Source organism: Anomalospiza imberbis, chromosome 1 (assembly GCF_031753505.1).
Source record: "Anomalospiza imberbis isolate Cuckoo-Finch-1a 21T00152 chromosome 1, ASM3175350v1, whole genome shotgun sequence".
Classification (NCBI taxonomy): domain Eukaryota; kingdom Metazoa; phylum Chordata; class Aves; order Passeriformes; family Viduidae; genus Anomalospiza; species Anomalospiza imberbis.
The window spans coordinates 16688320-16702769 of record NC_089681.1 but is presented as its reverse complement, the minus strand read 5'-3'; the positions used below and the strand labels follow the sequence as shown (position 1 = coordinate 16702769).

Below are 14450 nucleotides of genomic sequence, written 5' to 3'. Positions count from 1 at the left end.
TTTCTGCAAAGTTAAAAAAGCCACTCAGAACATTATTGAATGCTGTTTAATTACCTTGGTTTTATCAAGTACATTCTGCATACTGGAACATCATAATTGCTATTAGATTTATTTATGCTTATTTGGTAAGGGGCCATTTTAGTCTTCTATATCATAATGAAATGCATTCACACATTACATTTTTATAAAGAGAGAATGATATTGATGGAATTTACTGCTATTTATTTACAATTGAAATCATCTTTTCAAACAAAATAATATTTTGCTCTGTCAATTTTCTTTTGATAATTAACAAAACCATTTTATTAGTAGTAAATAAGAGGCTGAAATTAGGTAACACACTTTATGCCCAGGAGAAAATAAGCCATAATATTTCAAACAAATCTTCTCAAAACATAGCTAAAAGAAATTTGTCTTTTAAAGTAAAAAAATATACAAATACAAATTTAGTATGTAGAATATACACAGAGATATAGATACAGACACATACACCATATTTTTACACCATATTTTTTTATTTACACCATATTATATTATTACACCATATTTTTAACACTAGAGAGATTAAATATTGCAATTAGCTTTTAAAACTTCTCTAAATTATATATTAGATTTCCAATTATAAAGAACTCAAAATTAAGGTTAATTTCCAGTATAACTAATCTTTGTTTGAAAATGCATTTTTAAACCTCTTTTTTTATATATATTGTCAATAAATTAGAAATGTATTTTAAGCTACAGTTATCTAGTTTATCTACAGGCTTTTTTAGGTATTTTTGTATTTATACAAAAACATGCAGATACACACATTTTTGATATAGGAACCAAAAGCATAGCTGTATCCCACTGTGTCAGAGCGTACGTCACACCTTGTTCCATAAAGAGAAAGAGTTTTGCAGTTTCAAAGTGTAACCAAAACCCCACAGTTTTGAAAAAGAGATGTCTAAATGTAAATTTATAAAGAAATGTGCTTTTCATGGCAGTATGGGAGGGAAACAAAATTATAGCCACATCTTTAGCTGATTTAAATATCTGAATACTAATTTTTTTTTTTAATTAACTATTTCAGGTTACCAGCATACCAGCTAATGAAGGAATGATGTAGATATGTGCAAATGCACACTACATGGTAACTACCTGAAAGGAGAGATTATTTTATTTATCAAGTGTGCAGACAGGATACAAAGGTTTTGCATTTTTCAAGACTTTACAGCATTCCTCATCTAAAATAAACATATAGGAAAATATTTTCTTTGTACCTTTATAAATTTAGGGACCTTTAAACTCCAGAAGTGTGCCTACAGGTATGTCCTTCTCACTAAATCTAATGTATTATATTTGTAAATAACAATCTTTAGGATACTCTGGAATTCCAGCCAAGAAACACTTCTTCTAATTTATGGTTTTGAATACTTAAATAGTTAATTTCTAGTTCACCCAGTAAAGTATTTTTTCCTGAAATCTGTACAGCAGATGCAGATAAAAGATGTACTCACTTTGGCAGTAAGGCCGCTCATTTCTCCAGCTCCAGGTGCCATTAGCAAGACATTCAATAGATGCTGGTCCCAAACCATAATACCCAGGATCACAGCTGAAAACTACTTTTGTTTTATACTCATAGTGTGAACCATTTACTATTCTCCATCTTCCATGTTCCAGGGTAAAAGAATTGATGCTCGGACATGTAACAACTTCCAAAATAACAAAAAGACATAGATATTGGTGGCTTAGTACAGGCAAATTGGGAAAATCTATATCATTATTAATCAAAAATGTATTTTAACAGTGATACAGTGTTAAAGATTATGTCAGTGACTGCCATAATCTTTGAAAACTAAGGCTGTACTTGAAATTGCCTGTGCTAGAGGGTATGAGTTGTCTCATTGAATTAATAATCATCCAGAAACAGAAGGGATTGTGTATGCAGAGTGATGCAGTTGGTGTAGATAGGAGCTATACCATAGCTGAATTCACTGTACGTGGACCTTCTGCGACATTTTATATCAGGCACCAGAATCTTTACTAAAATTTTAAGTGCATTTAAATGGAGAAATTATTTTTCTTCACAAGTAAACTCAATATGAAAGAGTTCTTTGAGAGGCTGCACGCTGGTCACAGAAGAAATAATATCCATATACAGGTTGTTTTTTCAACAGCTATATATTTTTGTCTAATTTCTTAATTCTAAGTGTTCTTCCTCCAGAAATGGAACAAAAACTCTCTACAACACTAATAGAATAAAAAAATAGTATAAGAAGCATAACAATTTTTCCCACTTTGTTTTTTTCTATTTTCATTGGTTCTTTGGAAAGAGAAAAATTCATGGCAGAATGAAATTTTCAAGAACAAGAAGAAAAAAAAAAGGAGAAAGGGGAAATCCTTTAAAAACACTCCAGTCTTAATTTACTTTCATTTCCAAAATTAATTGGGTGAGATAAACCAAATCCTAATGTGCATGAGAAACTGACAACCCCATATCTCTCTTACAATCACCTGGGTTTTCATATCCCATTTGCAACTGCTGATATCCACTTCATTTTGGGAATTAAATGCATTTTCCCTGTAGTGATGTTCCCCCAAGTTTAGATGGTGTAGGACTATAATGGGATGAATATAAATAATAAGCAGCAGTTTCTAACAATTATCACAGGTTTTGCAATTCTGGATAGTAAAAAATGTTTGCTAACAGTGCATGAATTATGCAGCTATTGCTGAAGAGATGACTTTTGTAGAAAACCTCTGCAATCATTAGCTTTGAACTGTAAATTAATTATTAGTTTGATTGTATTCTATAAGCTCTAGCATATTTATTCTGCTTATGCTGTTAAGTTTTGGCATGTCTTAATTACATATACTTCATATATGTATTTCATAAGAATTTAATACCAGCAAATAATTAATAGATCAAAGTTACCTGAATATGAAAGTTTAAGTCATGTGAAGATTTGTGCCAGAGATAAATAACAAAATGTATAGACAGGTTTTTACTCACCAGAGACTTTTTACATGTTACTCACCTACACAGCGAGGTGTTTTATTGTGATTGCTCCAGGTACCATCGGGCTGGCAGACAGCAGTAGTAAGCTCTTTGGCTGATAGCCTGTATCCATCATTGCAAAAATAAGTAACGCGGGTGCCAACCAAGTAATCTGTAGTTAATATTCCACCATTTAGGGGAGCTTTAGGAATTCCACAAGATATTGCTGAGTAGAGAGAAAGACAAAGATTTTATGTCTTCAATATAAGTTTCCACTGACCTCAGAGAGCTTATGCATTGCAAAATCACTAGTCTTAAATTCATAAAAATTAATTTTTAACTCATCAATGTGTGTTTTAAGCATGGAAATAAATTTTCTTAAAATTTTAGGGAACTGAGTCCAATGAAGCTTTTGCATTTTGATAGAGAAAGTAAAAAATACGAACATTGGTTCATAACTCTGCAGCTAAGAATTCAAAATGCAGATGATAATAAAGAAAAGGAAACAGAAAATATCTGGAAAAAATATGACCAGCATGGTTGAATCAGTAAGGCACCAGTCTGAGAAACACTCTTTCTGTGTTTCTGTGTCATATGATTTATGTTCAGATTTCTTCCATCAGTTGTTTTTTGTAACCTCTGGAAAAGCACTAAAATAAAATAAATAAAATGATAATAAAATTATAATGAAATGACCTTTCAATATTCTATATTTTCTACTTGGAAAGCAGAAGGAAAATACCCTTTTGAAAATATTGAATCATAGAATCATAAAGAGCCTGGGGTGAAAGGGGTCTTAAAGATCTAGTTCCAATCCCTCTAAAATGGGCAGGTACATCATTTACTACATTTACTGGGCTTAAAGTCCAGTCCAGCCTGGACTTGAACACTTCCAGGGATGGGGCATCTACAGCTCCTCTGGGCAACCTGTTCCAGTGCCCCACCACCTTCACAGTAAGGAATTCCCTCCTGATGTGTAATGTGAACTGATCCTCTTTAATTTTAAAGCCATTCCCACTATCCTATTGCTGCATACCCTTGTGAAAAGTCCCTCTCCAGGTTTCCTGTAGGCTTCTTTTAGTCCTCATCTTTGTCATCTGTGACTTGTGAAAAGAGACTGAAGCACTTGTCAGCGAAGACTGAGTCAAAACCACTGCTGAGTACCTCAGCTTTCTCCATGTCCCAGATAATCAGGTCTCCTGTATCCTTCTGGACAGGGCCCACAGTTTGCCTAGTCTTCATTTTATCACCAATGTATCTTTAGGAGCTGGTTTTGTTGCCCTTGACAAACATGGACAGGTTTATTTTATCAAGGCTTTAGCTTTCCTAACCTTACCCACAGCTGCTTGGACAACTTCTCTGTATTCCTCCCAGGATGCCTGATCTCACTTCCACCCTCTCTAGGCTTAGTTTTTGTATTTTGTTTTGTCCGGGAGCTCCTTGCTATCCAGGCAGGTGTCCTGAAGTTTCTACCCGATTTTCTCTTTTACAACATTTCTGAGAATGCAACATTTCTGAGCTTGGAAGAAGCAATCCTTTGACTATTAACCAGTTATCTTTGTCTATAAAGCCATAAATCTAGAGCTTTAATCCATGGTACTCTACCAAGCAAATCCCTGAAGTGGTCAAATTCTGCTCTTCTGAAGTCAAGGCTAGCTAGCATCCACCCTTCTCTCTTCTCTAAGGATTTTGTATCCTAGAATTTCATAGTCACTGCACCCTTGAGCTTTATATTCCTCATCAGCCCCTGCCTGTTGCTGAGAAAAAGATCCAGCATAGCACCACCTCTCCTTGCTGGCTCCTCTATCTCTTAGAGAAGAAAGTTGAAAACTGCAAAAAAAAGTATAAGCTACTATTTTATTTATTTTCTTTAACAAAAATAATTTACCAAGAGAAGATGTGGTTCTAATAAATTCTCTGTCTGTTTTGGGGCTAAAAATAAAAACTAATCCTTTTCTACATTCTGAAACCATATATCTAATGTAGGTCAGATCCCCCCCCCAAAAAAAAAAAAAGAAAAAAAGGGCTTAGACATTTAAGTCTGAAGTACCTTACTTTGAAGTCAAATCTTGAGCCCTAAGAAAGTATCTATCTTGCCCACACAGGAAGGTTAATCCTCTCAGACTATGTATAAATACTTGGGGAAAAAAAGAGTGCAATCTATTTTTGCCCCTGCTGGGAGCTGATCTAACATAAAACTGATTTGCTTCATAAGCAATATAACAACTATGTGGCACAGTACCAAAGCTAATAATCACAGCTAAGACACAGGTAAAGCACCAATCCTATAACAACTTGCAGAACAGAGGTGCAAGAATCAATGTTAAAATATGCTTGCATTGCCAGAAAAAAAAACTTTGCATATGACATGGAAATTTAAGAAAAAGAAAAACCATAGTACAGACACATTTAGCTGAAAAGATCACAGAAAACTATTTCTAATTTGCTGTCACCCTGTCTTGGCAACCATAAGAACATATACCAAATAACTGTCACAGTATCTATTGGCAAGTAGAGACAAACACATATTTAGAAAAAAATAAGAAAACCTTGATTAAGAAATTGAAGACCCCAAGAAACTATATTTGAATTCAAAGCTTTAGAGGGTATGAGAACATGACCCCAGAGAGATAAAAAGTAACAAGTTAATTAAACAGAAATGTTCTCCTTCCATCTTTTACTGAACATCTGATAAAACTACTATTTCACTTGTCATCACCAAAGAAAGAAACAATTTATATGACACTGGAATGAAAACATGTGACCATGTTTATTACTTCTTAAATTCCTCAATATCTTGGATTGCAGATTAGGCAAATCTATCCATTCCAAGATGATAACTATATGCTTGTATAACCAAGTAACACTCTTCACTGCATAACTGGCCTAGCTTTACCTATTCCTTCAGAAGCACGTTAATGATAATAAGAGCTTTGAGACAATTTCAAGAGTTGCCTGAACAATGCCCATTGGGTTGCATGAGGGCCAGTATTCAGCAGTGCATAAAATTAATATCCACTTTCAAAAAAATTGTAACATGTAAACAGTGTTGATTAAAATCCAAAGCACCAACAAATTCTACAATATTGCTTATTCACATAACGCACATAATTCACATCCCGTCTCTATTACCAGTCAGTAAAATAGATACATTCTAGCTGCAACCTGAGATGTTCTATATCTACAATTGAAATTAATTATTCCTTCATTATTAAAAAAATCTCCTTTAATGACTTGATAAATTCTGAGTCATATTATTCATGTTAACAGTCAGTCTTGTGGCACAAGAAAAATATAGCTGTCCCTTAACCCTACATTTTTAAGAAACAAGATGCAAACCATCAAGGCTTGATAACAAACTTTTAAATAAATAAAAGATCTCCCAAAGGTCACCCAATGACATTTTAGTTTACAGCAGCTTTGAGCTGAATTTCACATTTGTGGAAACTTGCACAGAAAAGTTGCCCAGAGAAGTTGTGGATGCTCTATCCCTGGAAGTGTTCAAGGCTAGGTTGGACTGGCTTTAAGCAACCAGGTCGAGTGAACAGTGTTCCTGCCCATCTCAGGGGGATTGGAACTATATCTTTAAGGTCTCTTCCAAGAAAACCCTTGTATGATTCTATGACAATTACTTTTTAGTTAGGGGAAAATGTAAAAATAATCAGGAAAAGTTCTTGCCACATCAGATACTTTGACAGGAAAAAAAATGACAAATAGGAAATATCCAAAATTCCCTAAAAATAGATTTATCATAGAAATGTTTGGTCACTATATGTCAGCTTGGACAACATTGTTAATCAAACTGAAACATTAAAATATATTCCTTTTTCACAAACTTCGGAACATAGTTCCAGTTCAAAAGATATACATTAAAAATATACACAGTCCTTGGAAAACCTTAATCATATTAGTTCTCAAAGAGCACCAGAATTTTGAAGAGTTATGTGAAATTTCAGAAATTATTATTGGACCAAAATGAAGTTCTTAAATATTCTTCACTAAATGTTAAAGCAGTGGTATTTGTATGTCAGTCTTATTTCCTCCTCTTTAAATACTGTTTCTTAAAAATGCATTTGTTTTTATGAGGTTGAAAAATTTTAGCACAGAAGTATGACGGCAAAACATTTCCCTTCTATTCATTTTAAGTCAGAAAACCGATGGCTTACATTAGATAAAGAAAAAGAAAGTTTCTTTGAGTGTATTTTTTTTACCCAAAGAATTTACCTTGACAAGCTGGAACTGGAACATCCCATGAGTAATACCCATATGGAGACTTCCTGCACACGGCAGTGCTTTTCCCAATGAGCCGAAAGCCGCGGTCGCAAGCCCAGCGGACCATGCTGTTGAGCTGTCCACCTGTCTGACTGACAATGAAACCGTGCGGGGGCGACTCTGGGGTGCTGCAGTAGAGAGCTTTAAACATAAACATTAAAGGAATAAAATATGTATTCATAATTCACATAGCAATTCTTGAGAAATTCTTGTTGAACTCAGTGAACATCTGATTGGACACTGAGAAAATATTGCTAAAAGTTGTAATTTATGTAAAATAATGCATGCATTGACCAATTTTACAAAATATAAAGGTGATAAAAATAGAGCTTTATAATCTATTGTCATGGTTTGACACTGGCGCGATGCCAGCACCTCCATGAAAATGTACCTTTTTAAATAATTGCTGTGAGATGTGATCAGGAACAGAGCAGAGCAGGCCCAAGCTTAGTAACAAAGTAAAGAACTTTATTAAACTACTTCTACTATAAAAACTACAAACACTAAGTCCTGGATGAAGACTTTCCAAAACACCCCTCCTCTTCCCACCTAATTTCTAAACAAACTCAACAGTGAGACACCACCCAGGATCCTGATCAAGTTGCTACCCTTCAGATATTCAAATACTCAATCTTTCAAGGGAGACAGGAGTCTCTCTTGTGCCACAGACTCCCCAGGAAACACAATTGCCACCCTTGTGTTTCCATGTCACACATGGCAACCGCCCGGAGAAAATCTGCCATGGTGACACTCTCCTTTCCATGTCACAGTGCTCTCACCACCGTGCATGGACAGACTGCTCACAGGGCTCTTTTAAGGATGCTTTGCCATGGACCAAAAGAGACAACAGTTCAGTTTCTCATTTTGGGACTACAGTCCCCCCCATTTTCCCCTGGGGCTGAGGGTCCAAGAACAGAGGTCTTCTGCTCCTCTTCTTCTTCCTTGAAGATAGAGGGCTTCTCCACACCTTCCCTCTACTCCTCTGCTGGTAATCACTGAAACAGGTCTCCTGGCACACCAACGCACCACCCTAAGTGCAGCTTCTGTTAGGAGAATTTGGTTCAGTCTATGGCTAACAAGAAAAGTCCAGCCACAAGCCACTCCATCATCTCCTTCCAACTTGAGAATTTCTTCTTCCATCATCTCGGATCCCAGACTGTCTCTCTTCTACTTCAAATCAAGAAGGAGTAATATTTTACAAAGCCTTCATTTCTCAGGAAAGGGTTAAAAGCTCAGACTCCCTGGACGGCTGATATCTCTGCCCAGCAGCCGATTCCCAAGGCCAAGACTGGGCGCCTTCCCCCCCCTCCTCCTTCTCCTCCGCGCTGGCAAAGTTAAAGGTGCCGTCCGGACTCTCTGTCTCTTCCCTCTGTGGGGGGATGACAAAGACATCTCCGCTTCTCTCCACCCTTCCGTCCACAGGAGCTGGCTCGGTTCCAGTCCTTCTACCCCTCAGCTCACCTCGACCAGGCCTCATGGCTTCCCCTCCCCCACCCAGCCCCATGGCTGGGCAGGGGAGGTCTGCACAGCACCCTGTCCAGAACCAAAGAGAGCGAGCTCTTGGGAGTTCTTGCTTTTAACCCCCTGTGTTCTCAGAGGCGTATCCCTATCTTCAGTGGTCACTTCAGGTGCCAATATCCAAACTTGACCACTGATTGGTTTGACTCAACTTCCTGAAAAAAATCACTTCCATGTCAAACCACGACATCTATTTACAAGATTCAGGTTTCAGTAGACTCCAAAAAACCAGAGTGATAGAACACTTTTATAATTGGCTATAACTTTGAGGTTTGGGGTTTTTTTACCATCTTCTTTTTAAATCAAATAACTACTGAACTTTAGTTTATGATGAAATTTTTTGCAATTGTATACATTTCAGTAGTATATAAATTTTAGAAAGAAGGAAACAACTAGTGCATCCTGAACATAACTCTTTTTAAATAGTCCTTTTTTCTGGTCCTAAATAAGTTCTTTCATTTAAGTTCTGTGATACACTGAACTGAAGTAAAACATTAAAAATAGATTTTAATGATATTTATGACTATCACCATAAATCCATGGCAAAAATACCGAATCTGCTATTAGTTTTTGATTTATTTAGAACACATTAAGTCTTAGAGAATTCTTATCTAGAGGTTATGAAAAAAAATCATAACTCAGTATGAGAGCAAAAAATATATCTAAGAATTACAGTTATTATAATCTGAAATTATTTATGTACGTAACAACTCTGACATTAAATACTGGTTACTTATTATGTCTCCATTATCACTCTTGTTTATTGAGTACCAAGTAACTTAGGTTTGGCTATCTCGTCATAGGAGTGGACCAGAAGGCTCTTGTAAGCTGATAACCACTTTAAGATGAATTTTGATTGTGTAAAAGTTTAATTTGGTCTCTGATTAATTTGATTAATAGTTGCTAGCCATAGAGGCTGTTTTCCCTTTTTGTAGGAAAGAAAAATGTGCTGGAAGTTTGTTTCCAGGTGCTTCTTTTATGCTTTGAAGATAGGTTGATAACTTGATTTTTGTTTTCTCAGGAAAATAGAGAACTGCTGCTTCAGTTGCTCTTTAAACTTTTCCATATCTCATGAGTTACTTCAGGTCAATGTTTTTCTCACGTGAAAGCTTCCTCTGACCAGAATGGAGTCATATAGCTGTTTGTTTACAGAAAATATTTATTAAACATACTAAAGCAAAGAGCAGAATTCGAACTACTGATATATCTTTCAGACCACATACTATGAAAGTATTTTCTTCCTTACACTAAATGTCTCCTGACTTACACTTTTTGAAAGAACCAAAGATACAGTGACATACCAGTATTTGCTATGTGAAACCGATCACAAGAAAATATTTCCTGTCTGCCTCTCAACAGTTCTCTCACTGCCTGTAAGGAAAGACTTTGAAGAATTTTCTCTTCTTTCTCTTTTAACAGATCCAAAATGGACTACAGGAAATGAAAATCGATAGCATATATTATTTTATGCCTAGTAAACAGTGAATTTTACCTAATGAACAACAAACATTTTGTTTGAGAAAACTGTCCTCTCCTAAAGGGAAAGATGGAACTGATACACTTTTGTGGTATATATGATTGTAATTATTTTTCACCAATTGTGAAGTAGCCAAAAACTGAGGAAAACCAAAAAAAAAAAAACTCAGCAGGAAGAATTTTATACTTATTCTTTATTTCTTTATCCACCTGGTGAAATGAAACAGCTTTTATGCCAATAACTTCTCTAATATCTACAGATACTATTCCCAGTATTCTTCTTTTTGTGTATTTCATATCTTTGGTCATCATCAAAAAATTCAAATATAGATTTTGTGCAATTGCTGTAAATTGCAACAAATATACTTTAGCTTAACTAATTAAATATTTTCCAGTAAAATAAATATTATATAATAATTCTGTAAAAGCAATTTTACTAAAATCTGACTTTGTCAGGTACCATTTCCACACACTATTTATAAATATGCTAATTTGAATTAATAACACATAAAATACCGGCTTTTTTACATACTAATTTATTTCTTTTAATGTTGATTGCTGCTTGTGTTGAACCTTAAATTAAAGAGCTCAACCCTTCAGGGTCTCATATTTTTCTGCTTTCTAGCTGTTAACTCCTGCCTCGTTGCAATGCTTTTCCCTGTCCCACCAAAATTCTTAATGATGAATAGCATGAAGATCTTGTTAGAAAAACACCCTAGTGTGAAGAGGCACCGAAGTGCGAATGAATGGGAAGTAGAAGGGGAAAGCTGCTTCTTTTCTCTTTAGTACAGGCTTATGCCATTTAAAGCCCTGTCTTTTATTAATTCTCTTCAGAGCACATGTGTGGGGATTTTTTTCCTCACAAGATAAGGGTCATTAGATTCATATATATAGAACAGATTGGATTTCCTTTCAGTTTGATAATTAAGGATGCCAAACATAGCTTATATTACCCTTTTCACATAAACAAATTGTTGCACATTAAAATTTTATGCATATTATAAAAAGTCACATTTGCATACCTATATATCTTATCCTGAAACCTTTTTTATTGGTGCCATGATCTGCTGACCACCGGAGAAATACTTCATGGCCATTGCTGGTAATATTTAGAGAAGATGAATAGTCCCCACTGAGAGATATGAGCAATGGGCTATGACTATTTGGTCCTTGGTACAAAGGAAGGAAAAAAAAAACAAGGGAAGAAGTAGTTACAAAGTATAAAATAACATACAATAAAACATATGAACACAACATATATGCAAAACAATCTTCAAGCAAATGGCAGAATAATTTGAATTAAAAAATTGAAATACATTATAACTGGAAGTGATATATTTGCTCAAAAAAAATTATTTCTCAGTATGAAGTGCAATTTTAAAATAAAGTAATCCAACAGTTCTTTTTAGCATAACAAATCAAAAGAATGGCCTAAGATTTTTTTATACTGAAAAATTATGATATGCATAAAAAATAGTAATTAGACAGAAGCAATATAAAAAACAATGATATAGAAAAGGTATCATCCAAAGTTATGTATTCTATAGTTACCATCAAAAACCTCAAGTATATCAAATTCCTTTTCTGTCTGGAAGAATTCAAAGAACATGCTGATATTATAACCCTTTTCCACAGTAATGGTCCATGCACACATCTGGAGGTTTGGGTAGCTGTCAGGATATCCAGGGCTCAGTATTACGCCTGTTGAATCCAGACGCATTTCGTTGGCTGGACAGAGCACTGTGAAACAGAAAAATTGGCAAAAAAATCTAAAGGCTATTATTTCTATTGCATGTGATTGATGAGATTTTCCTGAATTATAAAGAACTGCATAATTCATTCTATTTCTTTAAATTGAGCAACATGGTTCATTAAAATATGATGAAGGGATTTAAATTTGAATTTATTTGGATTCACTAGGTCTACAAGAATAACCATCTCATTAAATAGAAACAGTTAGCATTATCATGTTATTGGAAGTTTTTTTAAAAAAATATGTTTGCCTCATGATATATGATCAAATGCCTTCAGTACATTCAGAACCTAACACTGCTAAACAGGAGCTTTGAAATCTTTTTATACTGACAACTAACTCCTACATGAAAATGAGTTAGTCCTGAGTTACACAAGAAAAATAAAAGGATCTTAGTTTTCTCAAGAACGCTGGAAATAACCTTGTCTCATTAATTATAAGAATCAGGTTTTATGTTGAAAAAGTAATTGTATTAAAAAGAGAGATAAAGAACATAGGAAAGCAGAAAAGAGTATTTATCTTCATAAAAAACTTTGTAAGAATCATATAATATTTGGGTTGGAAGTGACTTTTGAAGATCATCTAGTCCAACCCTCCGCAAACTCATCCAAACTGATCTTGACAAACTGTATCTGCCCACATATTTTAAAAAATATTTATATATCGGTTGCAAATTACCATCTAGTTGCTAAACTTCAAAAGTTGTTTCTCATGTCCTGTGTTTGTTTCAATTACTCAAGAAGAGATTGAATACAGCACCTCCATCCCACTTAACAAATCTCATATGGCCCAAATCTGGCTGTCAAATTACAGTGCTGTACCACTTGTGACACATATCTCAAGAAAATTAAGTAATCCTCTCAGCTTTATACGTACATAGAGACATATATTTATAAAAAAATATGTGGCAGGAAGAGCATAACAGTAATCTGGCTACATTCATCTGCAGCTGGTTTTGCCTTACCAACTGTCCTTAATTTCAGGCTTTTCAGCTAAAGAACCTTCAGGAATTGTATAGAGAATTTAAAGACTGTTTCTGTTGAACAGATTCCCTTGAGAATTGAGTAGCTAAGTTTCACGTGAATCAGAAAAAATGTATCTCTGTATACATAAAATGTATACAGGTAAGAGATACAATTAAAGAATATTCTCAGCGTCCCCTTATTATGATGCAAAATATAGTTTGAATCTTCTTACTCTGAAATTTTCATTTTATCCTGTAAGTAGAAGCAAATTTGAAAGAAAATTAAAGGCTAAGTCCCATGCTCTGTTAGGAAAATACTCTATTTTAACTAAGTAAGATGATAGAAATAGGCTAAACTAGTGGAATTTAGTATTTTCACATCTAAAGGAAATCTACAAGAATTTTAAGAAATGCTCAATCAACTGGCACACACAGAAGAAAAATTGAGGAAAAAAGTGACATAGTTTTCAACAGTTCTAAATATGATGTAAACTAACATGTAATAACTAAAATTACCAAATAAATATTAAATATAGTTTGCGTCAATTTTTTTTTTTAGGAATTCCTAATTTATCTAGTATATATTTACTGCAATGTATTGGATTCAAGACTGATAGTAGTCTTATGTTACTTAAATTTTGCTCAGCAGCATTCTTCAGATTTACTTATGGATTAATTTTGAATGTAGGTATCAATTAATTTCAAGTCAAAAATTAAAGAAAAATTAATCTGAATGCCACTATACTGGCTAAAGCATATAACATGTGCGCAAGATTAAAGCATCAGGAATTAACAGTATTAAGTTAAAAAAAAAATGCTCTACCCAGTGAAAAGAATTCATAAACTAATATTAATATGAACCAACAGAAGAACTGAGACTTTTCCTTGAAAGTGACTCCTTTGTAGTGTGTTATACTCTGCACAATGAAGTATGGTAGCTTACTCATAGACAAATGCGATATAGTAAAATCATGAAAGAATTTTTTTGGCATGTATTTTTGCTGCCTTTAGATTCCACAAAGCTCTCTATTCATCTTTCATTACTGAAATGTAAGATATATTGTGATCCTCAAATTTAAATATCAGATTAATAAAGATAAAAGAAAATATGCTACCTTTTTTTTCTAGGTTGCCAATAGGACTGGTCATTTTTAACACAATTTGACAAATTCTTTTGCAAATTTTTTTTTAATTTTCTGAATCTAACTCTGAAGACCATGTTAATTTCATTCTGCTTTAAACAGAAATTATTAGAGCACTGAATTAATATTTAGCATTGAAACCAATGTTTAGCATTCATATCTGGCAGATAAAAGATTAGCTATGGTAAATGAAGTCATCATTCTTGAGATTTTGTCTTGGATCTTGCATTGAATACAAATATGCCTTCAGCAACATGCACTGAGAGAACATTTCAGGATCAGCACATATGTCTCCATTTTCCCTATCTAATATTACATCATTTTAACATTTAAAGCAATGCCTGGAGG

The 14450-nt window shown here is 34.3% G+C and overlaps 1 protein-coding gene across 3 annotated transcripts in view; it reads right to left on the bottom strand.

Annotated features, from left to right (window-relative positions):
* CSMD3 (CUB and Sushi multiple domains 3) overlaps window positions 1–14450 on the bottom strand; it is a 586072-nt gene that overhangs the window by 68117 nt on the left and 503505 nt on the right. For all 3 annotated transcript variants that reach the window (XM_068182735.1, XM_068182715.1, XM_068182726.1), the window contains 5 exons: window positions 11795–11983; window positions 11266–11412; window positions 7202–7390; window positions 3018–3203; window positions 1497–1691 (listed from right to left, as the gene is read on the bottom strand). In XM_068182735.1, coding sequence (XP_068038836.1) covers window positions 1497–1691; window positions 3018–3203; window positions 7202–7390; window positions 11266–11412; window positions 11795–11983 — 906 coding nt within the window. The remainder of the gene's footprint in view (window positions 1–1496; window positions 1692–3017; window positions 3204–7201; window positions 7391–11265; window positions 11413–11794; window positions 11984–14450) is intronic.